At 42.9% G+C, this 27,213-nt stretch overlaps 1 protein-coding gene across 5 annotated transcripts in view; it reads right to left on the reverse strand.

The window, feature by feature from the left end:
* Positions 1-27,213, reverse strand: part of CARHSP1 (calcium regulated heat stable protein 1) — a 65,096-nt gene that overhangs the window by 23,261 nt on the left and 14,622 nt on the right. The window contains exons 1-5 of one of the 5 annotated variants that reach the window (XM_048962134.1): positions 17,175-17,247; positions 16,780-16,820; positions 15,111-15,224; positions 14,611-14,729; positions 5,339-5,545 (exon numbers count right to left, since the gene is read on the reverse strand). In XM_048962134.1, coding sequence (XP_048818091.1) covers positions 5,339-5,545; positions 14,611-14,644 — 241 coding nt within the window. In that variant the 5' untranslated portion in view covers positions 14,645-14,729; positions 15,111-15,224; positions 16,780-16,820; positions 17,175-17,247. Of the gene's footprint in view, positions 1-5,338; positions 5,546-7,827; positions 7,897-14,610; positions 14,730-15,110; positions 15,225-16,779; positions 16,821-17,174; positions 17,248-27,213 lie in introns of those variants that run through there. The other 4 variants (XM_048962137.1, XM_048962135.1, XM_048962136.1 and 1 more) reach the window with 4 other exon arrangements.

Genomic DNA, 27,213 nt, shown 5'->3' on the forward strand with positions numbered 1-27,213 from the left:
GTGCACTTTGCAGCTGACACCCAAGCTCAGACAGCGCTTTGAGATGCCACTACGTGACAGAGCAGCTCCACCTCTGCATCTTCTGTTCCTTTTTTTTTTTTTTCCTCTTGCTAACCAAATGCTTGGGGAAAAAGCAAAGTTTTCCAAGTGACCTTGTTCACACTTGTTTACAAAAAGCCCTGCTCCACAGTAAGAGGCAGCTGTGTGTTCTCAGGAAGGGGCGACTGCAAGAAGCAGTGCTGCAGCAGGGTGAGTTGCACACTGCTGTGTGTAGCACTACCTCTGAAAGCTGCACAGGCACTGCTTACTGCCTCATCAGTGCTCTTCCTCACAGCCTCGGTTGTATCACATACTCTATATCCACACATCTGTTGTGAATAATGAAAACAGGCACAGAAAAGACCTGAACTCAGTGCCTAGCTAGCAAAGGTTGCTCAAAGGAACACATTATAGAAGAGCATAAAGCTGCACAAGGCTACGGCTGCTTCACTTGGCTCTGAACCCCCCCACAGCCCCCCAGAGACAGCGCGGCTGAACAGCGAGAGCGGAAACAAGCAGCTCAGAGAGCAGAGGAAATTAAGATCGCTGAGCTGTGGAGGGGGCCGCCTTGGATATGATGAAAAGACAATATTAGACCAAGACGGATGGAAGCAAAACAACCATCTCTACCTGCCCTGGGAGAAAACAGAAAGCAGTTCGGCAGATTAATGCTTCCTATTTTTCATTTTAGCTGAACTACGCCAAGGAATAACGCTTCACACAGATCTAAATCACCACTTGGCATCTCTCATTTCTCTCCAGTCTTTCAGCAGTTCCGTTTAGTTTAGTTTCCACCACAACCTGTTGCAAAAAGCAGCATTTGAAGGTGTTTTCAAAAATTTCATACTCACACACACAAAAAGAACTACATAGCTATTTACTTCTTTTCATCTCCCCAGAGATTGCCACCACCCTGCACAGCACAGAGCTCTGCTCCCAGCTGAGGGTAGGGTTGTGGTGAGTACACACAGGGCTCATTGCTTGCTCTCCTGAAGAGGAAGCTGTGGGGTTTTGCACTTTTCAGACTAAGCACCTCTCTCCTTAGACTCTCTTAGAAACCCCCCAGGTGAGGGGCAGACCTCCACCAACATCAGAATATTTATTAGTGCAGGTCTGAAGCATTACTACCTCATCCAGTTTCGCTAATGGCAGCGTTCACTCCTTCATGCTTTCAGAATTTACCATCACTCCTTGTTGAGTCTTTCCCACAGGCAATTATCCAGTAGAAACTTTAGCAGAGGGAAGTAAAACTAGTGACAGCTTTCCCCTTAAGGCCCCCCAGCCATAGCCTTCCTGACTGTTGGTCAGTTTCTCACTGCTCACTTACATTCCCAAGCAGAAACACTGCCACACTTTCACACGAGTTATCACACTTCAGTGCTAACTTGCCCGGTGTTGTCTTGTCCCCTCTCAGAGATCACATCTGCTGGTTCTTTTAACAACAAGCACCTCTGCCTCCAAGGCTCCCTTCATCTCTCCAGCACTCGCTGTTCACAGATCAGTGACATGTGCCCCAGGACAATATTTAGCACCAAGAGCAATCTCAGCCTACAAATAACACAACACCACCATTCATTCAGTCCCATGTCACTCAGTGTAATACCAGACATCAGTGGTTTGCTATAATGCTGCTTAACTAGCATTAGATGCATTTGTATTTGTACAATTTGTATAGTAATCCCTCTAGCACACAAAGATTGGCTTCACTAGATGTACACCTCTACTCAAACAGCAACAGCCATAAAAGACGACAGAACTCTGCACAACCCAGCTTTATCAGGTTGCTTTCAAGTGATTTGCACGCAGATACTTCTGTGCATACATGCATGCAAATAAGGGAGGACGTTGCTGATGGAAATAAATACAGCCATGGGAAAGCTACAGCAGCAGATGCTCAGGGCCGTGCAGAGGGTACATGTGGCCAGAAGCAGGTGAACAGGTCACACGAGGACAGAAGTGGCACAACACTGCGCTGCCCTGATGCACACAGGGCTGCAGGACAAGCGTCAGCCATGGCCCCGCTCCTGCAAAGGGTCACTCACCAGAGCCACGTGCTGTCTCCCTTCGCTCGTTTGCCAAACAATGCAGAAGTCAGAAGGTGATGCTTACAGCAGCAGTTAAAAAAAAAAAACAAAAAAAAACAAAAAAAAAAAACCGCAACCTTTCAACCTCACCAATGAAAATAAAATACGCCAAAATAATTCATCAGGACTATCACGTCACAGCAGCCCCAAAGGTTTCTCAGGCTCTCAAGGTAACCGAGCACAGCACCACTGAGGGTTCTGCAAACATTTCTCAGAAGTAGCTCTGCGGCTCCAGCAAAAACAGCATCACAAACCAACTTCAATCCCCTCTTAGAAGCCAAATTCAGGGGCACAGATCCAAAACTTAAACCTGGAGACTTCTCCCGAAGAGCAAGCAATGAGACGCACGTACACCCCGTGTACAAACAACACGAAATAAGGGCTTTATCCAGCCTCAGCGAGCGGAGGAGCTGCAGCTCAGCTCACCGCCCGCAGCGCAGCCGAAGCCGGGAGAAGTTCGGGAGGGCCTCGTAGCGCCCAGCGCTGGAGCTAGTTCCTCCCGGCGGAAGAAAGCCCTCACTTTGCTCGCTTTGCCTTCCTACAAAATAACACCTCTGACTGTAACAACGGCACATGCCCAATTCCTAAGTGTAAAAAACAAAAACAAACGAAAAAAACACAACGAAGCGCATGTATGTGAAGAAATCAGTAAGGAGCTAGCTTTAAGGGAAGCCAACCCACCGGCACGGGGAAGGCGAGGCTGAGCCGGGCCCCTCTCCGGCAGGCACAACCGGCCCCAGCTCTCCGCGGTGCCCCGCCGAAACGCGAGCAGCAGCAACAGGAGCACCGAGCAGCCCGCCCGCAGCGCCCGCAGCTCCCGCCGGCCCCGAGCGCCGGCCCCGGCCGAAGCCCCCGCGGGTCGCCCCGCCCGCTCACCTCGCACGGAGGACTCGGCTCGGCTCGGCCAGCAGACAGGCGGCGCCGGCTCGGCCCGGCGGCCGCGCGCTATAAGGCGGTGGGAGGGCCCAGCCCCAGAGCCCCGCTCCGCCCCGAGCCGGCAGCAGGAACGCGGCTGCTGCAGGGAGAGGCGCGCGGCGGTCCGCTCGGACCGGAGCCAGCAGCTTCGTGCCTTTCTTCTCGCTTTCTTTGCCCTCTCCCAACAACCTCCTTGCTCCCGGGGGGCGCACACAAAGCACCCGATCGGACAGGTGAAGTTTCCTCCGGGAACAGACAAGGAGGAGAACGTGCTTGGCCTTCAGCTTGTTTGTCAAACTATAAAATGCCCGTAGCAAGCTGAAAGCTGAAAGAGCTGTATTGAATATCTAGAGAAGAGAAGGCTCTGGAGAGACCTGGGATCTTTTGGGGTAAAGGCAACAAGGTTGGAGATGGACTTTTTACCAGTGCTTGTGGTGACAGGACAAGAAGGAACAGTTCTAAACTGAGAGAGAGGAGATTCAGATTGGATATAGGGAAGAAATGTTTTGCTGTGTGGGTGGTGAGGCCCTGGCACTGCTGCCCAGAGCTGTGGGTGCCCCATCCCTGCAGGTGCCCCAGGCCAGGCTGTTGGGGTCCTGGCAGCCTGAGCTGGTGGGGGGCAGCCAGTCCAGGGCAGGGGATTGGAACTGCATGGGCTGCAAGGTCTCTTCTCAACCCAAACCATCTTATGATGTGAGAAAATCATGTTAAAGAAAGGCCAGAGAGGTTGGTAAAGTCTGATGACTTTTCATAAGAATCCTGGTAAATCTTCCTAAGTTTTGCAGTGAGGAAGGATGAAGAACATAGCTGCAAGCTGATGAGAAAGCACATGCATATGTTCTGCATTAGAATCATTAGGACATGTTTCACATCTGCATGAACCAGAGCTGTGTATTCTGCCAGAGTTAAGCCTGAAGTAGAAACTGCAGCAAGACAGCTGATGACACAGTACTGGAGTGGTGAGATTCTCAGTTAATTGCAATAGACCTTAACAGGAACATGAGAACGACTGAATGATGGCAGGGCAGGGCAGCTGCCTTCATCCAGTGTTGTCACCAGAGGTCAGTACCAGTTACAAAAAGCAAGAAGCTGGGCCACAAGTACTTCTCATGACCCTCATAAGAGCATTTAAAACAAAATGAGGTGCATCAATTTATGCCCAACATCAACTTTGATTCTTCTGGTTTCTCCAAATTATCAGATGATTTCTCAATCACCTCACCATCTCAACTGAGTCAAAAGCACCAGCCAATATGTTTCCTTTAACAGTTCTCTTAAGGGACAGAATCCTGGAATCAGCTTTAGCAGTGCTTCCATTTGTGCACAATTTTCCCTGCTGATATTAAGCTGCAATACTTCAGAGCACGGTTTCAAAAAGATAGCTTAGGCACAGAATTATTGCAGGGTTTTTTTTCCCCACTCAGAGATACCAGACAAAGCATATCCTCATATCATTACAAAGCTAACATTTACAGGAGACAAGCATGCTGTCTGTTGGCCATCCATAATCACATAAAAAGCAGTGTTGTGAAACTTGGATTAAAACTGCTGCAAACAGATAGCAACTAGGCTTTTCTTTTTCATGCAGAAAAATAAGCAGTACTGACACAGTAAGGAGCGTGTGATCTTGAGGATCGAGTGGAGCTTGTGCAACATGAAGTAATCAGCTTTTCATGTCAACCACAGTTTGCTTCCCAAGCGTCTTACCTCTGTGCCTACTTCTGTTCTACAGAAAATCTTATCCCTTCATAAGATAAACAGTCAAGGGACTGATAACTTCTCTTGCTTAAAATATTAATTATAAATCTTGTAAAATGTAAAAAGTTTGAAATCTTTTCTGTTTTCCTTGTGTCACCAGAATGATTTCTTTGTAGGTGGAAGAGTATGAAGGGAAAACACTATGTAAGTGAGCATGGCTCAGAGCAGTTCCTCCAGTCACCCAGGCTGGGATTACACCTGTGCTTACCTCAAAAGTCACTAGTCATGAGCTGCCTCTCTTCCTCCGCCCTCTCTCAATCCTCTTCCTAAACATATGTGCACAACATATGGAAAATAGCAACAGTACATGTCCACAGTCACAAGGTTGGTTTTCAATACTGAATTCTGAGTTCAGAGGACTCTGTATGAGTAAATGTGCATGTGTCACAGTCAGGAAATGAGATTTTGCCTGCTGCTTTTTTCACCAACTGCTAGAGACAAGAGAGGTTCCAGCATCTCTCCGTACTCTGAGCTGTCTCTCTCCCCTTTCCCACAAAACAATTAACAATGACCAATTAATCATTTTCAGCACATCTGCCTACCTTGCTCTTTCTGTCCTTGGCGTGGGGTGGTTGGCTCCTTCCCCAGGACACAGGCAGGGCTGGGAATCCCCTCTGAGGCACAGCTGCCACAGGAGGTGGCAGAGCCACAGGGCTCTCCTGCCTCTCCCCTTTCCTGCCAACTGATCCCCTGCTTACTGAGACGTGGCCCTGGGCTGTGGCAGGGATAGAGCACTCTCATCAGCAATTCTAATGGGGGGGGAAAAAAAACAGAAGGATTTCTTGATAGAATAGCAACATTATAACACTGTTCATTCCGTTAATGTATTCAGACTGCAGTTACTTACGAAATTTAAGACAAGGAAATGAGTGTGTAGGGGGGAAATGTATCAGCTAATGTGACTCATTAAGTAAAGGTGGGTGAAATACGTTCATGTACAGCAGCAAGGATGAGGTGGCTTGAACAGGTCTTCAAAGATTGGATGGGTGCTGGTACTTGACACAGGGTGCACACTGGTCATCACTATTGGAAAAGTGTGAGTTAATCTAAGACAGCTTCTTGCACCACAGAGGATTTCCAGTTCCTGCTTCTGGACCAATTTTTAGAACTATTTCATCTACAAGATATGGTTGGCACAAGCACAGGCAGTGTAGGCTGGACATGAATGAACTGTGCCTGGAAATAAGAACCAGGTTCCTAATGATAAGAGCAATCAAACTGTAGAGAATAGGAGGAAAAACAGCCTTAACACTTCTAAGATGTGGCATACTAAGCACACCTCAGTTCAGAGAGCTCTGTTGTGCTTTACATTCTCATGTCCAGCTGCAAGCTGAATGAAAACTACAACACCAATGTGCCAAACTGAAAGTATCTGATTCACCTTTCACTGAAAGTTGTTTACTATACAACTGGATAGAATCATCGTATTTTATCAGATCAATTTTTTCATAGCCAGTCTCTGACAAGTTATTGTGCACTCTCACTGTCTTAATCATCTGTAACTTTGAATCATGCTTCAGATCACTTCTATTCAGATTGCAGAGTGTAGGAAATGAAGACATCATTGCTATTCTGAGATAAATCATAGCACCAGGATCAGGGAAACAAAGTGTTCTCAAAACATAAATTTCCTTACAATTCAGAATTCAGGTAACACTAATTACAACACAAACAACCTTGCAAATACTTTACATACTTGGAACAATGAAAACAAAGGCCTCAGCTGCCATAACTTTACAGTTAGAGTAACACTAACATGACTTTCTCAATGAGAACTTAGCCAAACTTCTTTCTAGCTTTCCTTCAGAAGGAGGATTCAGTCCTCAGACCTAGTAGTCATATCCAGAGCATTTGTAATAGTAGGATGAAAAACGAGTCCCATACCCTCACAGCCACATGTGGGACACTATGGCATGGACAAAGAGTAAGTCAGCCTGCAAGTAAGTTAGCTCTGGGTTGTAGTCAGGTAGCACTTACTTGGCCAGAGAAAGAGAGCTGGCATGAGCTGGCCACTAGCAGGCTTATCTTCTTATGGTTTTCATTCCTTTCCTTGTACTATATTTTCAGTCATCCACCCATGATTTGCATGTAGGTGAAATTCTGTCACCTTTATTAAAAAGGAGGGGACTCTCTGCCAATGCAGGAGCCGTTAGTGAACAGCTTGGTAGGTCCATCTAGTCTCTGCACATCGATTTTTTTCTCTTGCCTTACTTGTTTTCAGGTTCTACTCCTCCTGAATAAAGATTATGTTTGCCATAAGCAGCCTGTAATCCTATAATTAACTAAATGAGACAGAAATTATCAGCTACATCAGACATAAAATACTGGACCCTCTTCCTCCTTCAGCTAGCATCTTCTCCCCCATAAATCTGTGTTATGTTTACTCTCAGTCATTACCACATGTTGCCTCACTGGCCACCTCTGCTTGCCCAGCCACTCCTTTGAGGGCAGCCCCAGTCTCTGCCTTTCCTGAAAGCTCCACTTGTATTTCCAGTGGGTGCCCTGGCAGCCTCAGCACCACATTCACTCTCAAGCCTGTTTGCTATGAACTTGCCAAAAGAAGTCAAGAAGCCAGCCTGATTTTCACTCTTTAAAGGCATCCAAATGTGAGCTTGTGCCAAGTTTTGCTTTATGCATACTAATGTCAGGCCAGGAACTAAGAGACAAAGGTCATTAACATTTGAAGACAAGATGCAGCATCTCAGCTGAAGTTTCATTTTTGAGGTACAATGTATTAAGAACAAATTAATCTGCAAGAGTGATGCAGGGCACAAAGCAATCAATAAGCATTGAACAACACTAAGTATAGGAACTACAGCATGTCACTATAGACACTAAAATACTATGCATTTCTAGTATATAGCAGTGAACTAGGAAACTTTTTAGACTACAAAATACAAAAGCATCTGCTCAAGAACTTCATTGCTACGCGTATAATCAATGAATATTAAGATGTTATAATTACAAAATAAACAAGAGAGTTTGGCAAAGCAGATTACAATCACAAAAAGAGAACAGATAGAAAGCTTACCCATATCCTGGGCTCACTTACAAAACTCCAGCAGAGCAGATCTCCAGCAGAGATCCTTCCCAACTGGCAGCCAGCTCTTAAATAGGTCTGGGAATTGCCTTCACCTGTGCCCCTCTGGCTGACTCAGTGCTAACCTCAGGTGGTCAATCAGAGGTTCAGGCTGTCACCCAGCAGTTCCCATACACTACAGCTGTTCTGCAGATTTCCAATTTTAAACTGGAACAGGGATCAAACAGACTTGCATTTTACTAGTGCTAAAAGATGTGATGAACAAAAGATGACTGCTTTTTAACTTTGACTAATATAGCACATATATCATACTGTGTTATCTGCACCTGTTTAAATACATTTATTTCACCACACATTTGATGATAATATTCATTATTATATTCATACAGTGATGAATAATGATGATAATGATCGTGCAATTCAAAACGATGCCATACTGATAGCTAATTAAGAAGAAAAAGGAAATAAAAAATGGAAGCTGGGCTCTGTCCAAATTAATGCATAGCAAAATCTAGTAAAAAGAACTTTCCATCGGAAGATCAGAAAAATGGGTTACAGGTAGCTCCCCTCACATGACAGTTTTGCTACCTATCAAGAGGCTAAATGGTGAGTTTGGGCATCCAGGTGCAGACGGACAAAGAACTCTGCAGCAGCACACAGATGTTTGAGATTTGTTTACAGATTCGGAATTGATGACATTTAGAAAAAATGTGACAATGAAAGTTTTACAGGAAAGTGTTTAAATGATAATTCTGTTATTAGCGAGAGGCAGGGATTGCTTTGAGTGTCACCTCTTATATGAAATGTCTTGATCTCTCCATCATCTGATTCCAGAGGCATTTTTATCTTCGTATTGTAAATGAAAGGTAAAAGAAGCCATTTGGTTCACACTCTGACATACTTTACATCATTTGTCAGTGATGTAAATCCCACTTGCTTTGTCTCTCTTGACAGACTGGTAAAGAGCAATATCATATTAAAATGTGATAGTACATAAATAATATAAATAATAGAATGGGATTTCAGAAAACTCATTTCAGCTCTCAGTTCTATTATCTGCCACATACAGCCTACAAACATTGCTCTCTTAGGCCATAGGAAGGTAGCTTTTTCTGGGAGTTGAGCACTAGTTCAAGTATGTCTCTAGGTAACAAACGATGATTGCTGTCTAAAGATTACCCTCTCAGTAAGGTGACCATCCTCAAGGTGATCTTTGAAGTCCATTTTGCAAAATCACCTTGAGATCTTCTCACTAACCTGAGTGCCATCTTCAGAACAAGCTCCATGCTCCTCTTTTCCCAGTCCATCTGTTATATGTAGATCCCAAACTGCAGAGAGGTCACCTCCATGTTTAAACTTCACATCCTACAAAGAGCTCTGCTCTGTATCATTGGATGGATTCTTTGTCAGAGCTAAGATTAAACTGGTATAAATAACTTTACACCCCTAGGGCTGAGGTTACCACTTCTTTCAGAAAATGACTAGCTGTGTGACTCAACTGGGCAGCTGGATTCTTCCAAAACACTGTTGCAGCAAATTCAACAATCTGTCCAGCAAGAAGAAACTGCAACAATTGGAGTTTTTTTCTTGAGGGGGGGGGGAATAGCAACAAGGTAAAATTCCCATAGTATGAGAACTGTTAAGTGAGAGAAAACAGACAGAAAAAAAACAGACAGAAAAGCATGTGATGGAGGAATCAGTACAAAACTCCAATATCCTGGTGTCTACAGAGTTCTTGTACCCAGAAGTTTGTAGCAGAAACTGCATTTATTGTCCAAGTAACAAGAAATGATTTCCTGTATTTATGATCACTATGATACATGGCTTAGAAAATCTGTGTATATTTTGGGCATCAATCCCATTAGCATTCTCTCTCCCACACCAGGAAAAGACAAATGCATTCTTCCAACTACATTTCTTAGCGTATGATTACTTGCTCCAATCTGTAAGATATAAGCAACAAAACACTCCTTGCTTGCATCTTTATCTTCATTCTCTCTTAAAATACACTGGATGTAGAATCTCACGCGCACATTATCTCAAGTCCTCTGAAAACTAACAAGTCATCTCTGGCCAAACAAGGGTGTTTCCACCAGCTAACAGACCTGCCACTCTTGAAAGCCTGCCAGGTTTAAATATTTGATCATCAGACACAGCCTTCATCCACCGCATCAATTCTTTTTTTAGGTACAACACAGAACAGCCTCAGAAAGCGCAGTCAGACAGTGCAGCAAACCTGCAGATGCTTCTCACACCAAACAGAATGAGCTATACTTGCTAGGAAATGAAGAGGCAGGGCAAAACTCTCTGACCTGTTCTGCTAAAGGAATGTTGAAGCCATAGAAAGCATAGACTGCTTTGAGACAAACTGACTTTCACAACGAGTTTTTTTTACACCTTCCATGGTGGTGGCATCATTTTTTTTTCCCCTAGAATTAAATGAAACTTTCACAACATCAAAATAGGTAATACTCTTTCTTGGAAGGTAGTGGACTGGTGTTATGTTCTACATATGCAGAACATCTATTTAAAAGGCATCTTCTTAGAGGCCTGGCATATGCAAACCATGCAGTGGATGCATGGTGAAAGTACATACAGGTTTTGAAGTTGGCCACAAGTTTTGTAATCGGTTACTCTATAGAGTATGTGTGGGCTGATGTAATATAAAAAAATATGTGACAGTCAGAAAAGAAAAGTGTGCCTTAAGTCACCTTTTGAACTTAGGTACTTTCAGCCACACGTTCCTCCTTCTCTGATTAGGATTCCTGACCTCCCTCCCTTCAAGAGCCAAGTATCTATCCCATTTCTTTCTGCAAAACAATAACCCAAGAAGGGTGGTGCTTTTCCCCTTAATAGTAGCTGAAAGCACAGGATACTGAAGTTGAATGTGAGAACATTCAACTGGAGCGACTCCCAGGGGAGATAAGACTGTTTATTCTTCAGTGTTCCCCTCTTCACTGGTCTCTCTTGGCTGAAACAGACTGTACAAGTCACCCAAAGAGTGTCTCAAATACAGAATTATATTCACCTAGAAAATCCCTTTATCAATAGATGATACTCTAATTCTTACTCTAATTGCTTCATTTTTGGCAAACAGAACTGCAACAGCAGAGGGCTTTAAGACTGAAGACCATGCAGATCCAGAAGAGGGGTACATACACGAGGCAGGCTCAAATCCATTCAGACTGGAGAACAGAACAAAGCCCACTTCTCCCATATCCCTGGTGAAGTGCTGAGTTTTCTGACATCTTTCAATGCAGAGGATAGATCCCAGGAAATTATTTTGCTCTCACTGAAGACAACAATAACATTTCTGTAGTCTCCCACTGGGATCCCAGCAAAGCTCGTAATGCATTCAACAGCTGGAGAAAAAAAAAGTGAGGATGGCAAAGTTAACAGATAACAGTGCTCTCCTCCCTTGCATTTCTCTTATGGGTGCCATGGATGCAAGTTTAACTGTGATAGTGCATAGCACAGCTTTCCTTTGGACCCAGAGTTTCATACTCTGCATTTGACACTTAGATCATGATGCAAATATGCATGTCTGAACAACAGAAGGGATTTATTATGTGGTGACCCAAAAAGCATCAAAAATTCGGTTTAAGAGTCAGCAAGAACTCTGGTTTGCAGAAATAGGAGAATGTTCTATACAAGGATTAAAAAACCCTCTTTTACAACAAGAGTAACAGGATTGATTTGGCTTGTCACACCACTCAATAAACAGTGGTGCTGCTGGTTTTGTAAATCCAGCTTGCTCTTATGAAAGAAGATTGTTTATACTTTCCACAATCTCTGCAGGCTTTTTATGGCATCTCATACTTTTCAACTGCAGAACAGAACTGAGATTGGGGAAAATGTAGCTGTGTTTTATTTTAAAATGCTGTACAATAAAGACTATTGCACTGCCCTTTTGGTGAAGTCCAGGATAATGACAAATATACACACACACACACACACTAGTCATAACTATCACCCTTTTCCTTTTCTGTATCTTAGTAAATAGTTTTATCTCAACCCACAAGTTCTACTTCTTTTTCTTCTCATTCTCTCACCCAACCCACTGGCAAGGGGGAGAATGAGTGAACAACTGTGTGGTGCCAGATTAAACCACAACACCTGTGTTCTTGCAAGAAACGAGCTGATAAAAGTGGATGCACGTAAACAGAATTGCACAGTCCTCACTATTTTTACTGATCAGATGCCTGATAGAAATTGCTTTAATAGCACTGAAAATACATGGGGACAGTAGCAGTCATGTTCTTCTCTAACTGCATGCTGCTCCACTTATACTGGTGCTGCACCCACTTTGAAAGAAGCCCTTCTAATCACTGTAGAGAGAAGTGTTCCAACATAACAAAACACTTAAGCACGTACATCAATATATAGTTAAATGCATGAAACACTGCACTAAGTACAGATGCACTCACTTTCTGTAATTTTTTTGTTTTTTAAAGTCAGCAGAAATAAGCAGCACATAAGGTACAGGAAAATGTAAGCAGCCCCTGATGCAAAGAATTCAATATACTTTCTCCAGGTGTGTACAAGATAAGACTCCAAACTCTGACAAAGAGCTTGAGAAATAACGAAACTGAATGAAAAGCTTTTATCTAATTTCAAATCTTCATCAGAAGATCCAATATAAAGCAAATGCTCAGAAATACTGGGGGGGAGGGAGGGAGGGAAGATTCAAAGATAATTCCAAATCTATGCAAATTTGAAGAACATGAGTAAATGTTGTGTCAAATAAAAGAGCAAGTGAGATATACAATTTTCATCCCATTCCAAGTCTGTAAGATGAATATATATTGAGACTGCCCCACAGTCATTACTGGAGAAAGGCTCTGGAACAGTGAGGGTGCTATAGCTCTTCCAGGAAACTAATCTGTTTCTTGAATTAGTGCCAGCTAAGGGCAGTACTTACTATGTTTCTCTCCATGTGAGCTTGTTTCTGCAAATGCTATTATAGCACCAACGCAATACCAGTGCAATATTGTGCAGCAGAGTGGGCTGGTTACAGTTATTCTCAGCTCTGATTAACCAGAAAAGCCCTCACGATGATGTCAAACACTAATTTCCCAACAATAACTACAAACTCATCATCAGCAAAAGGAAATACTTCCCAACCCTTTGTTTCAAACAGATAAAGCAAACAGGAAATACTCAGCTACCTTGCTTCCAACCTTTTTCTATCCATTTCACTCCTTCCTGCCTCTATCCATTTCAGGAGAGAACTGCTCAAGAAAAGTGCTTTAGGATCTCACTAGCCTCTGTCCTGGCTTCTCCCTCCTCCTATCCCCATGGTGGGAGAAGGAGCAGGAGAAGCAGGAGGATTTAAAAAGGAGTGTTCACATATCAGCTTTATTAAGTTTTTTCCTCCTTTTAATGAAGGGCTATTTTCCATAGCACTGAGAAGTGGCTCATGAATGCTCTGTGTTGTGGCAATCTGGGATCCTTTGGCAGTGAGAACTAGGCATGCAGGAGCAGGCAGCACCACGCTTTTTGACTTTTTAAACTGACAATTCCATGCTAACATCACGGCAGCTGACAAGGAAAAGGCCGAGATAAGGATGCCTTCTTTCATCAGAGAATTCTCCTTCTGCCAGTCAGAATTCTTCAGAGAGAAAACAAAAAAAAACCCACACATATATTCACTAGGAAAGTATAAGAACACATTGTTTGAATTATGTTTTTGTAACATAAATCTCTTGTATGCTGGTTCATCCATTTCTACCTCATCCATTTCTCATTCTTACAGCCACATTGCTGTCCTCATGCTTTTAACTCCTTGAATCTAGAAATACCTTCGGAGAATCTGGAAAGGATTTCACAGTAAGCCTAGAGATAGCCACAGGTGTTTGGTAATGCTCAAATAATCTCACACACACATTTCTTGCAGGATGGATACATTAATGGCAGTCAGCTTTGAGAGGTGTCTTACATCCCTAAGTTTCTTGGCAACAAAAAATCCACGTGTAGCAGCAGTGCTTACTAGCTCTGATTTTTTCAGAATGACACTGTATTCACTTCAGTCACAGATAAAGTTTTTCTCAGAATTTACTTCTGTTTCAGTTGAAGTTAATGGAAGTGTTTCTACCAGTAGAAACAATGTCACACAATAAGGACGAAAGTAAAAAGAGGTTCCTTATTCTTTAGGGTTTCGAGGTTTCTACATCTATCAGCAATGACACCAGTAATGTGTCCTCCCTGCTTGTTTTTTTGGTTTTTTTGTTTTTTTTTTTTTTAATTCCTGTTAATAATGGGAGCTTTCTGTTCTTCCATTAACCCTCCACTTCCAGCCTCAAATTCTGACAGGCCAGAGCTTGCTACACAAGAGTTATTTTATTAATCATGTAGATCATTGGATGCTTATCCCAAACTCATCAGTATTTTGGTGGGCCTGGGTGATTTTCACTTGAGTGAAATCAAACCTTATGGCACAGATAGAAGTGCTCACTAAAGTCACTGCAGTGAGCAGTGGGGTGATTCCACACGCTGATATTACATCACTGCTATCACACAACAGCCCCTGGCAATACCTTCTCAATAACAGGTTTAGACAACTTAGTTTAATTACTCTTATCAGGTTGCAAATGTCTTAAAATCTGCATCATGGCATAGATGTTTCATAGCAAATAAAACGTTGGTGCAATACGTACTTTTCAAGTCACTTCATTTTTTGTTTGAGCAACATGAAATTGTTCTCAGTTTTCCACTGCAGCCACGCAATTGGAAAAAAGAAAAAAGAAAGAAAGAAAAGCAGCCCGTTAGCCTTACCACTCTGCTGCCAGGTTCCAGACTGCTCAGTCATATCCTACAGTCAGTTATTCATTTGAGGAAATTGGCCATAGTCTCAAATCTTGCTCTTGTTTGAGATTATTCATGATCCATTCATACTGAAAAGAAAAAAAAAAAAAAAAAAAATAGAAACTAATTACATTTTCAGGTTCACAATTATTTACTCAGGTGTTTTTTAGCAAAGGAAAACGTGCAGACAGAACTGATTTGCAAATGAAGATGTTTAAACTTGACAGAATTTAGACACCCCATTCTTTAGAGCTGGGAATCGATAGACACATCGCGTGGTCCTGAGTTATTACATTCACTCTCCTAATTTCCCTTAACTTGGTAAAAATAGCCATGACTTAGCTTTTCAGACTGTTGAGTGGAAGAAGTCATTAGAAAAAATCTTTCAGGACAAACAGCAGAAGGGTTTGCATCAGCCAGCTCAATGATAATATTTGATGGACTCCATGTTATCTGAGGATCTTCCTCACCTTGTGTTCCACGGCACAGATTGATGCAGATTTTCCATCCTCTTAAACTACAGGTGCTTCTCTGCTTTTTAAGTCCTGTGTTGTTTCCTGAGCAGATCTGGGGCAGCAAGTCCTCTGTCAAACAGTGAAGGAATCAGTGCATTTCCCATGGAGCAGATGGAGAGCAAGACATAGCACAGGAGCAACGTGCCCTTGACGAGGAAGCTTCAAGCTTTGATGTTTTCTCTCTCTCCTTTCTCTTTTTAATTACCTAGAAAGCTATTCTTTCCATGGAGCATGAAAATTGTTCTTGCAACAACCTCAGTATTGCTTTTGAGCCCAATTTACCTTTCTAATCAAAGGAGATGTAAAGTAAGACAAACCTCTTCTCACCTAAAGGCACTAAAGAGGGCAGGTATATCTGATTAGCAAACAATAAACACATTGCATCTACAAACAAATGCCTGCAAGGGAAGCTGCACGTGATTTTTGCTAGTTTATAGAAGGCTGGGTATCTTAAAACAAGTCTGGTGAGCAGAGAAAGGAAACTGGTGTTCAATAGCACTGTTAACCACTGATTAACAGAAGCAGACACTTGAACCAGGTACTTTACCCAGGGAAGGTACTATTATAGGGACGAAAGAAGAATGCACTTCAAAGGTGCAAGTGTCTTCATACAGGTATGTGTATGTATTCTAGGAAAAGCAGCCTTAAACACTCCAATTATTTTGCTAAACACAGCTAAAGCAATGCAGCACATAAATGAAACAGTAATTTATCTGAACTTATCCGTTATCCTGGATCCTTGCATAACTGCATGCCAGCAGATATTCCAGCACAGAATAAGCTACCAGCAGCTGACCACTTCTGGGATGTCACACAGCCAATGTGCAACAAATGACCACAAGTGAATTGGTGCCACTTTACAGCTAGCATATGTTAACAACCTTGATGGAAAACCCTGTCAAGGAGTTGGCTGCAATGATTCAAGTCAGAAAGTATGCTCAGCAAGCTTGCATTATTGGATATAAACAGTCCTTTGAAGTGGGAAGTCTCACCTGGAAGTTCTGCTGTTATTTGTAATTATCTTGCGATACATCACAATTTAATACAGAGCACTCTATGACTGGCCCCCAAAGTCACTTCCAAACAAACAGTGAGAGCAGAAGGACAACATTTGACAACATTTGAGAGCAGAATGACAACATTTACATGAAGTTACCCTCTTAGAAGCTAGAAGGGTGGTGGCATTTCAAATTCAGCTAATGTTGGAGCAGAAGGAAAGCAGCACTGGATGGAGATTGAGAGGAAAAGGACTTAAACTGTATGATAAAGAGTGCTTTAACTCAAATTGCATCTTAATTGATAAATGCTGAACCAGTCATAACAAACCCTTGTGAGAGAAAATAATGCTTCATTTTCTCCATTATACAGGGGGAAAGAGGAGATGCTGTGTGCTTACCCAAACTTGAAGCAACCAAAAAGAGAAGAACAGAACCTACCTTGTGCTGAAGGAGCTCAAAGCTATTAGCAGGAGTTACAAGAACCAATCTGTCACGTGTGCCTCCAAAGATTTGATTCCCCATGGATTATTCAGATCAATTACAGAATGAATTCTAGATTTCCTAACATGGAAGCAAAGCCCCACTGCTGACCGGCATGGCAGAAACATGCTGTTTGCCAATCTCACCTTCCATCTCTGTTGAAGCCCATATCAGAGTTATGGTTGCACTGTGGAAAGATCAAAAAAAGTAATGGAAGATGCTGAAAGACCAAGAATTTTGTTGGGACTTGTTGTAGAAGCCTGGGTCTAGCAAAGATCTGAGACACAACCACAGACATCAATGGAGCAATTACAATCACTGCATCTCTTGGTCAAGCAGAAACACAGCATAAGTCTCCGTGTATGTGAACAAGCTCGGCTTCAGTGCTCTACCACTCCTTGTCAGTGCAAGCAAGGAGCTCTCCTCCAGAAGTGAGGTCAAAACATAAAAAGATAATAACCAAAGAAAGTAGTTCTAACAGGCAAAGGAACAGATGTTCTCATGACATACATCATGCAGACACAGTTTCACAAACACCTACCCTTCCACGTTGCTCAGTACCAGTGGTTTTCAGTCTCTGGCCTCCAGGCCTTTGGTATGTAAGGGATTATATCCTAAGGTAACACAGAAAAATAAGATATTGCCAACTATGAAAATGCACTACCCCCTGTCACAGAAACTACAAAGCTGCTTGGCTAGGATGTTTCCATTTCTGCTGATGCTGTGTTCTATTATCAGGCCTTCTGTAGTCAACATCCCTGCAACATCTGAACGTTCACCCTGCCACTACTGCACACCACGTTTCTGCCTTCAGGGAGATTGAAAACCTCACGAGCAGAGCGTGAATTTTTTAAAAACCATACCTATTTTGTGGCTCCATTCTTGACTGAGAAACTGCTCATATTAGCTTTCCCTCAAGGGCTCCATTTCCAGTAAACACATTATCTATTGTATAACCATCATCAGAAATTGCCTTTTGCTTTTAGCTTTCTCTTTGGGTTTGTTCTGTTCTAGACACAAGCCATCCCTCACTGATTAGATGCTGCATCTCTGTGCTGTAAAACCCTTTTAAAGAGGTGGACAGCATTAGATGCCGCAGGCTCAGAATGACAGTATGTCATTACTCAAAAAATCCTCCAAAAAATTTTAAATCCTGTTGTAAACTTAAGCCAGAAGACCTGTACTACTGCTGCTGCTAGCTGGCTCAGAGGGAGCACAGGATAGTAGTATGGGGTTTTGTAGCAATCAGATCAACTAGATGGAATGGTGATACGGGAGGTCTAAGGACAAAGGGACCAGTGCACTGGAAAGGTGTAACAAAGAAAAAGTGCTCACCCATCTCTGAAGATGAAAGCTCACAAGAGAAACTCCACAAGGGAGGGATCTCCAATCAGAGATCCTTCCCCATTGAGGTCTAGGACAGGTGCAGCCAGGTTCCACCTCTCCTGGTTGCACAGCTGAATTGCCTTCACCTGCTCTCCCAGGGCTGACCGGGTCCTTTCCCAGCTGCTCAATCAGTGGGTCAGGCTGTGACTCAACAGTTTCCATACAGGTTCCCAACAATTTAGCAAACATTCGTGTATTCTTATTTTTTTCTGTATTGGAACTGTTTTTATAATCACTGTGTGTGATTTTGTCAGGAATACATGTGAAAGGCCAATAACAACATTCCCTGGCTTTATCCTGAAAGTGACTTTTGCTCTCAGAAGACACCAGCAGAACAGGGCACTGGTGACCCACCCTTCCAGATTAACAGGGAAAGGTACCATTTTTCAGACTCATGTGTGAGTATGTGCTGGGTTAGTTCCACTACTTCCTCTGCAAAACGCAGAGGAGGACTCAAACCATGAACACATTTCCTTCCAACAGATTCTGTCACAGGCTCCTCTTACTGCAGGGTGAGAAGGATCCAAACCTGAACTCCTACATCGCAGAATTACTGCAATACCAAGAAATACATTTATAAACCATAGAACAGGAAATCTTGCAGTAGGTTGTTTGGAGCTGCTGCTCATTTTTCTCTCTTTCTGCCCTCCACACACTGCTTTACCCTGAGACAAAGCCCCAGAGCAGGAACACTGTTTGTTAAGAGCAAAACAGCGAGCTGATGAGACTGGGCAGAACGTGGCTGATCACCCCATGTAAAAGTGTTGATGAAGTAACATCTGGGTCTTTCTCTGTTGTTCATGTCATTTGGGTTTTGTCAATTCTGCTGATGAATGCTGTTGCAACAATCCAGAGACAGGTTGCAATGGCAGATGGGAAAGCATCACTCAGCTGACATTGAGGAGAAAAAAGATGAAAACGAGTAATATTTCTGAGGTTCTCAATGCACTGGCCTATCTTACTGCCATGTGAAACTATTAGCCATTTTGCCATCAGCCACTGAGAGCTGCAATCAGATGACAGAGTAAGAGAGAGACTTCTCTTTATTCTGCAGCTAAAGCTAGGCATTTCACAGCAATGCCACTGGCTGTTCTCTAGCATTCACTCATCTTTCCTAGGAAATGAAATGAATTGGTTGTCAGGGGCAAGCAGGTCTGGAAAAAAAAAAAAGAAAAAAAAAAGAGCTATTTCTTGCATAATGTCTTTTTACATTCCTAATAGAGGCATGAGGAAACATGCATTATACTGCTGAGTATTTTTTGCACAAGATAATGAGGGAGCAGTGCAAAGAATTCCCAGAGGCAGCTAACCCAGCTTACTCTTGCTTAATAGTTATTTACTGAGAAGAAACACTCTCCTCCCGAGTCAGGCTGCTTGAGAAAATCATGGTTCGTTAGAATTAACCTGCTTTCTGATCTGTCACTTGCATGAATTCCTCACGTTCCAAAAATGAAAGCATTTGGTTAGAGGCAACAGTGTTTCTTTCAATCCTTCAGTCAGAAATATCTGAAAAGCAACAGAACCTCACGGACAGCAGTGAAATTCTCATAAAAAAGAATGCACAAAGACTCCTCATGTCAGCAGCACATCACCTTTGATGGAACACAGACTAATGACAGACCCCTTTCACTAGGAACAGATTTTGCCACTTCTGCTAACAATGCTTATTTGCACCCAGATGCAAAGTAGAGAGCAGAGAGATTCTTGATTAATTTTCCGCACAGAAAATACACCTCCCTTGAATATCTCCATGTAAAAGTATCTTGATGATTTAGTACCTGGTTCCCAAGTAAAACAGGAGTTGGGTGTACACACACCGGGGCCGTGACGCAGGCATTTCCTTTCTGCCTGAACCACAGAAGGACGGCAGACAGGTGGTGGCAGTGGGACTGGGCTGCTCAGCAGTGACTCAAAGCCAAGGAGCCCATCTCAGGGCTCTGTTTCATCTCAAACAAATCCTAACTGCACTGAACAATTTACTCCAGCTGACTCCTGTCACAGCTGTTCTCTGTATCTTCTTTTTTCACCCTAACATAACTGAAAATGACATTACAGCTCTTCAGAGGTTTCAAAACTTAGGCGTAACTGCAGAACTGAAATACTCCATTCATCTCTCAGTGGCACAAAGATGCCTTTTTCTCTCTAATGCTGCCTCTTACCAACGCTCAAGCAATCCAATCAGCTTTGGCTCTGCAGTGCAGGCGAAATCTCCATCTGCTGGGGCTAACATCCTAGAGGACCTTCTACAGAAGAACACAGCTAAGAGCACAACGACTCTTTAGTTTACCTGTCTTCCCTTTCAGTTTCTACACATTCATACGCACCCATTCATACACAGCCAGCCAGCACCACCCCCAGTCTCGGGGCTTAAGGGACTACTTGGCCTGGTTGACTTTTAAGGATGCATGAATCCTGGCCCCAGGTGGTGGCTTTCAATTACTTTACTGTCACCAAACAAAAGGAAGGTTGAACAGCTTTCTCAGTCAGTCAGAACAATTTCCTGCGTTTAAGTGAACAACAGCTAGGCAGCCAGAAGCTATGCACAAGTACAATTCCTGTCTTTCCATACCAAAACAAAGTTTTCACTTCACCACGGTGATCACATTTAGCAACCTCTCCAGAGCATGTGCCTGCTTTTTCATGTCACAGTGCCCGCAGAATGAGGACTGCATTACAAAGGGTAGGATTTCAGCAGTTAAGCAGGACTGAAACTAGAAATAGCAGGAAATTGCTTTAAACTACTCCGCCAAGCACAAATGACTTTTAAATTCAGTCACACACCGGTATAAGGATGTGTTTTCACAGCCTGACAGGAGAACATTAAGCAAGTTCTACAGTACAATAAGTACCTTAACAACCATCCTACTTACAGCTCATTTCGGGATAATTCCCTCTCTGATCTCTTGTACTGCTTTTGCACACCTTTAACTCCCTGCTGGTCACTCCTGGCACAGCTCCACACACAGCCCGGCAAATATTTGGACATTACTGGACAGTGGTTTTGGGAAACTTTCAGGCAGAGGATCAGTTTGCTCTAGGGAGGGCTATCGTGTCTCTTGTTTGCATCAAGGAAAGCACTGCATACAAAGTAGACGGGATCGTTTTAATTAGTAAGGACTTGATACCCCAGCTGCTGCACAAGGCTCAAGAATGGGGCCGTTCCAATGTGAGAGGGCTCCGGGATCAAATGCAAAAATAACTTTAAAGGTGCCTAAATAATAAAGGATCATGACGGACTGTAGATTCTGACCTCAACTTGAGCTCCAGAAGAACAAAACAACAAAGCCCTATGCAGAGCTTTGCATGGCCCATTTTGAATTCCATGATGGAAAGGATTCAAATGGTAGTCATCACGTAGCATGCACTAAGAAGAGATACTAAATTAAAGACTTTGTGACTGGCCACTGCTTTCTATCCTTAGATAAATGATGAAATTGTTGGTAAAAGATCTAAGTAGATACCTCTGGCTTTTATCTTTAATTTTTTCTTTCTAAATTTAGTCTTCACAAATTATTCTGTTTAGAGTATTGGTTTTAGTACCTGTTCTTAGTATTCACAAACTATTTGATTATCCAAAATCGCTAAGGTGGAATTTCAGTATAGCACATGCGAATATATTTAAACCTGAGGCTTCTGAAAGTGAGAAGGCGTGCGTTTGTTCATCACTCAGCGGATCAGGGAGCTCTGGACCAACACAGACTGCAGGTGGCAGCACCCAGTCAACCAGCTGCAGGGTGAGCTGAACCCAGACAAATGTCACCATAGCATCTTCATGGTTTTTAAGCCACTTCCTGCACCGTGAGTGCTTGGGCGTCCGCGCAATTTCTGTCTGAATTTCCATTTTGATACAATACTGATTTCAGTAATTAATGTTTTATTAATCTGTATTTTAGTTTTCAACTGTTGCAGCTTTGCTTTTCACATATTATTGTCATATTCTCTTCTAATTGTGCGTGGAGATGTGGCACTGAGACATAGGTCAGTGGGTCTGGTAGGAATGAACTGACAGACGGACTCTGATTTTAAAGCTCTTTTCCAACTTCAGTGATTCTGTTCTATAATTCTAAATGCTTTCAGTGCTTTTCACTCAGTCAAATCTCCTAAACAAGAGAAGCTCCTTCAGCTGTCTTGAGCCAAATACAACAGATAGGTGGGTAATTTTTTCCGTTCTCTCCAGTTCATATTTTCCCTACTCAGTTCAGGAGAACCTGGCTTTAATATCACCACTCTCTGGTCTTGCTCAGAAAGAATCCGCCCGTTCCATTTTTCTTAGGACACAATCTCTATCATAATACCTATCTGTGCTATGGCCAGTAGGTGTTCCAGTTGCAACTATGTTCCCAGGAAGTGCCTTACTCCACTCTGAGACCAACATTAATTACTTACCCAGTTAATTAGGTGAGTCAAGAGCCCCCAGCAGAACCCCCATCAATGTGGACATGAGTCTTGGCAGCACCCATCTGGCTGCTCCTTGATATGAGACACAAAGCCCCCCTTCTGAGAGGCAGCAGGCAACGGGACTCTGTCTATTTGTGCCTTTGATGTCCTTTTAATTTGTGGTACCGAAAACATTTGCATTGACCTTCTCTTGTATGACAGGATCCTTTGCTGGAGCCACAGGAAGCCACCTGTAAAATATTTTCATTGCACTTGGAACTAGTCTGCAGCCCTGGCTCAGCAGTCTTTGCAAAAGAACGGGTATTTTTGGCTTATTTAAAGCATGTTCAATCTCCTTTTAAACTTTCATATTTAAAACAAAGAGTTCTAAGGAACTTAGTTATTCACTCCTCTGACCATGCCGAAGTTTGTAATTAGACAATTATTCAGTCATCCAACCACATACTCTTTCTGACATCAGAATCATCCCTGGCCTGCAACCCAGCTCTATCATTCATCTCCTTCCAGCTGCTCACTGCTTACTGCTGACATTGATCACTTGGCTATGGATGCTAACTTTCCAAAACGCCCCTAAGGGCAAATTATCCAGCCTTGTTCCTTCTGGGATCAGTATAGTGGTCATAAGACAGCTTCATTGCATGCATCACACAGACAGAAATTCTGCAGACTCCCATCTGTCTTACTGAAAAGAAAGTCAATAAAGTCAAGCAGAAATGTTTACAACTCTTGGACATGCCAATCACATCCCAATTGTATAACCACAGTGTGAGCTCTGCAGTCACGCCAGCAAAATAAGCTCTGTCCTCTCTGCAGGAAATTTCTCTATTCCGTGCATTTTCCCATTTGAGGAGTCTATTTATTGGAGGTTCTAGGTCTAGCAGTCATTGAGGTGTAACAAGAACTAGGAGTTGCAATTTAATTCTTACAGAAGGATTTCTCTGCTGTGGCCCATTACTCCCAGGCATGAAGACTTTAGTGGTAATCTCACAGTTTCCAACTGACTTCCAGAAATCTTGTCTGCCTTGTGCCAGGTTGGAAGCACAAATATTACAGTTGGCAGCAGGGATGAATGAACATGAAGGTAGCATCTCTTGTGAATGTAAGGATTCTCAGCCAGCAGGGCAGAGTCTCCCCTTGAAAGCCATTAAGAGCCGGTCAGAAAGAACCAACACTGACAACATATTTTAACTAACTTCTTGAATTGTCATCACTGAGTTTTAACTCTTAGAGTTTCAAATATATGGTTTTCAAATATCAAGTTACTAGCCATGATCAAAACTAAAAAGAGAAAAATAAAACGTTTTTCATAAAGATACTCCATACAAACAGAGGAGGATGTTCAATATTTTCAATGATTCCGTGAATAAATTCAAAATAAACTGTTATGCTACAATCGTGTTTTCTGACAGCCAGCTCAGAGCTCTCAGAAAAAAAAAAAGGAAAATCACTACTAACAAAATTAAGAACTGGGCCCCACTGTGGTGAGGCACACAGCCCAGATACAGCAGGCTGGGCTTTTGGATGGGGCTTATTTACAAAGCATACGTGGATTTTTCAGGTTCCTGCATGGCCTATGGCTGGTTCCATGTTACACATCTTATTTTAATAGGCAAATTACTAGAAAAAGCCCACGTATGATGTTTTCACCTTGCACATAACTTCATCTGGAAGTGACTGCATATGTGTGGTTTCTGCTTTGTTTTGAGCTATGTGTCACTCAAACGTTTACTCTGCATATTACAGCAACACATCTCCAGATCCTATCTGATAAGAATGATGTTTCATATCTGAGTCACTATCATCCATCTTGTGTAAGAGATATGCTGTACTCAGACACCAAACAGGACAGGTAGGTTCCCAGTAATTAGGATGCATGCTCACCAATGGTATATTGGCATTTTAATCGGGAGAGGAATATTTTTTCTATCTGTGCTATGGTTACAGAAGATAATAGCAGCAATATTCACAGGCACTGAGGTTTCTTGAATCATAAAACACTGTCAGCTCCACATTCCATTGACTGCAAACAAATATTTCCTGCTATAGACAGGTCTCTGTGTAACTGGTTCAACCTTTTCTCCAAGCTAACAGCCAGCTGCTTTATTAGGAAAAGACTTTAGTTCATTATTAATTTTCCAGTTTTATAGAAACCATATAAAATATGTGTTGTCTTTGGGAAGTCCTAGATTGAATCTTGCTTCTGTCACATTCCAAGAGACATTTCTGTCCACAGGGCTAGATCCTGAACACAAACCAGCAAGCGAAAAAACAATTGTGAATCAAAGAACACACGAACTGTCAAGACGGAAGCAAAAGAAAGAATACATCTCACAATTTCATCCACCTGCAAGGCTAGGACCACTGCTGTGCAGCTGATTGAGGCCTTTCTAAAGTCAGCAGATATAGAAAATGCCACTGTGTCTCACTCTCCTCTCATGCATGACCTGAGCAAGGCCTGGACAAAACAGCACAGCTGCTCCATCCCAGCAGAGGCTCAGTGCAGCTGATGTGTGCTCTATCCTGTGTGTGCCCTGGGATTCTCTCAGCCCTGTGCTAGTTCTTTCACTGGGGCAGCTTCCCCATGGTGATGCCTTACACGCCTGCGTAGGGCTCAGTACCAGAAGCGCTTTGCTCCACCAGCAGCTCTGCAGGAACACCTGGGTGAGGCTTTACAGCCTGTATGGCGTACAGTGATCCCTCTGATCTTAACTGCATGTTAACAACTCTACAGTCAGATCTAGGGTAATCAACTGCACACATTAAAAACAATTGATTGTCCCATCACATGAAAGACTGCAAGCAAAAATGAGGGTGGGGGAGAAATCCAAATAAACGTCAGTGTAGCTCCTACACACAACAACATGGAACAATCTTTTGTGATGATAGAGAAAGCAATCAGCTCTGATGGACTCACTTATAATGATTATTATATCCTCGTTTTCCCCTGATAGTACACAGGATATTCAGGGGATTGACATACTTACTCAGGGAACTGATACAATCTTTCTCTTTGCTAAGTATTACACTCTTAGAATAAACAGTGCAATTAAGATTGCAAAAGAAATCCAACAACCTGCAGGTAAACAAAGTTTCAATATCGTTCACTTCCCCCACAGACTGAAGAACCATCGGGAGTTCAGTGGGTGCCCACAGTAGAGAGGGAGGCAGGCATGGCAGGAAGAAAAAGGCATCATTCTGTCCTCCCATCCCACCTGCAGTAAAGGCTGGAAATGCGAGAACATATGGAAGCCAAGAGCCACTTGGAAGAGGAGAAACAGATCCATTGTAGAGTGAATGCCCGGCTCCTATATGCCTGGAAAAAGCCCTAGGAGCTTAAACAACATCAGGCTCTTTCATAAGCATCAGCTCGACAGCACGTTAAGCATTAAAGTTGTCCTAAATATTTCAGCACTTAAGCCATCCTACACCGCAGTAAGAATTTCTTGTGTGTGAGCATTTTCGGAAGTGCTTGTGGTTTCATCACTTTTTTCCCCCTCTAGTCTTCAGGGGTGAAAAAGGGGCAAGGAGAGACACCCCTCCCCAGAGAAATGAGCCCCTTCTCCACACAGCCTTCTCAGAGGTGGTGTCTCTGACTGCAGTGCGCAGTCACTGAGAAGCAAGGAGTGAAGGATTTCAGGGCTGTGATTACCATCTTCACAACAAACATCAAGAATGTATGTAATTACTAAGCTAACATTTGTATATGCAAACAACAAGAGTGGAACTATAGCTGAATCTAAACCCTGTGCCCTCCAGAACACACAATACTTTTTCAGGGAAAAAGTATTTTATTTGAAACACATAGCTCCCCAATATCCTGCCACACAAGTTTGAATTTGATAACCAACTACGGCCATCCTAAAACCAAGCCCATCCTAACACCAAGTCCATCCTAACACCAAGCCTTTGCCTACTTGATCAAAAGTCTGCATGAGCCGAAAAAAAACCAGTCTGTGCTGAGTGTTCCCCTGACTCCCCACAGACCTGGGCAGGAGCAGGAAAGGGAAGCAGGCATCCCTGCACAGACAGCCCCTGCAGCACGCATCCTGGTAGCCATTCCTCCCCTCTCATCTCACATGTTATTAAAACCAAGAGTAACATATGCACCTTTTGGTATCCATGGCTTTTTATTCCATACACTCTTGCACACCCAAACCTATTGCTGAGGTTCAGATTGTAATCTGTATCTTTCTCCACACAGTGTTTTCACTAGATCCTAGAACACCTCCGTAATGAATGATATGTTGCAGTGTGAACACGCAGTCACTGCCAGCCTAATCCAGCTCTCTCTATACAGACAGGTGAACTCTTTTATGGGACCCCTAAAAAGTCAGGTGCACATTAGATGCTTGCTTAGAGCCAGCAGGACACCCACCTGTACATATATAAACACTTGCAGATGTATTTGGCAATATATACTCTATATTCTGTAACACTCTGTGTTATTCTTAGAGTCCTGGATTCATAAGCCAGGTAAAATTTCTGAAGGCTCATTACCCTTCCTATTTTCATTCATTTCATTACTTGCTGATGAACATTATTCCTTCGTTCTTGATTTTCGCCAGTGCAAAGCACGTTATGAGTGAAAAAAAAAGGTGCTTCCAAGCAAAACTTACAAACATCCCTGGTGTGCCAGCAGAGGGTAATTGATCTGTTCACAGATGGATCTGTAGCTGAAAAGTTTGAAGACTCTGGTGACTGAAAACTTTATACCAGTGTCTATATCTCACAGTAGCAGTGAGCTGTTAATGACTGCATCTGCATGGCACAGGAAGCACAGAGACATGCAGAGGGAG

The sequence above is a fragment of the Lagopus muta genome, chromosome 15 (assembly GCF_023343835.1).
Source record: "Lagopus muta isolate bLagMut1 chromosome 15, bLagMut1 primary, whole genome shotgun sequence".
NCBI classification, from domain to species: Eukaryota; Metazoa; Chordata; class Aves; order Galliformes; family Phasianidae; genus Lagopus; species Lagopus muta.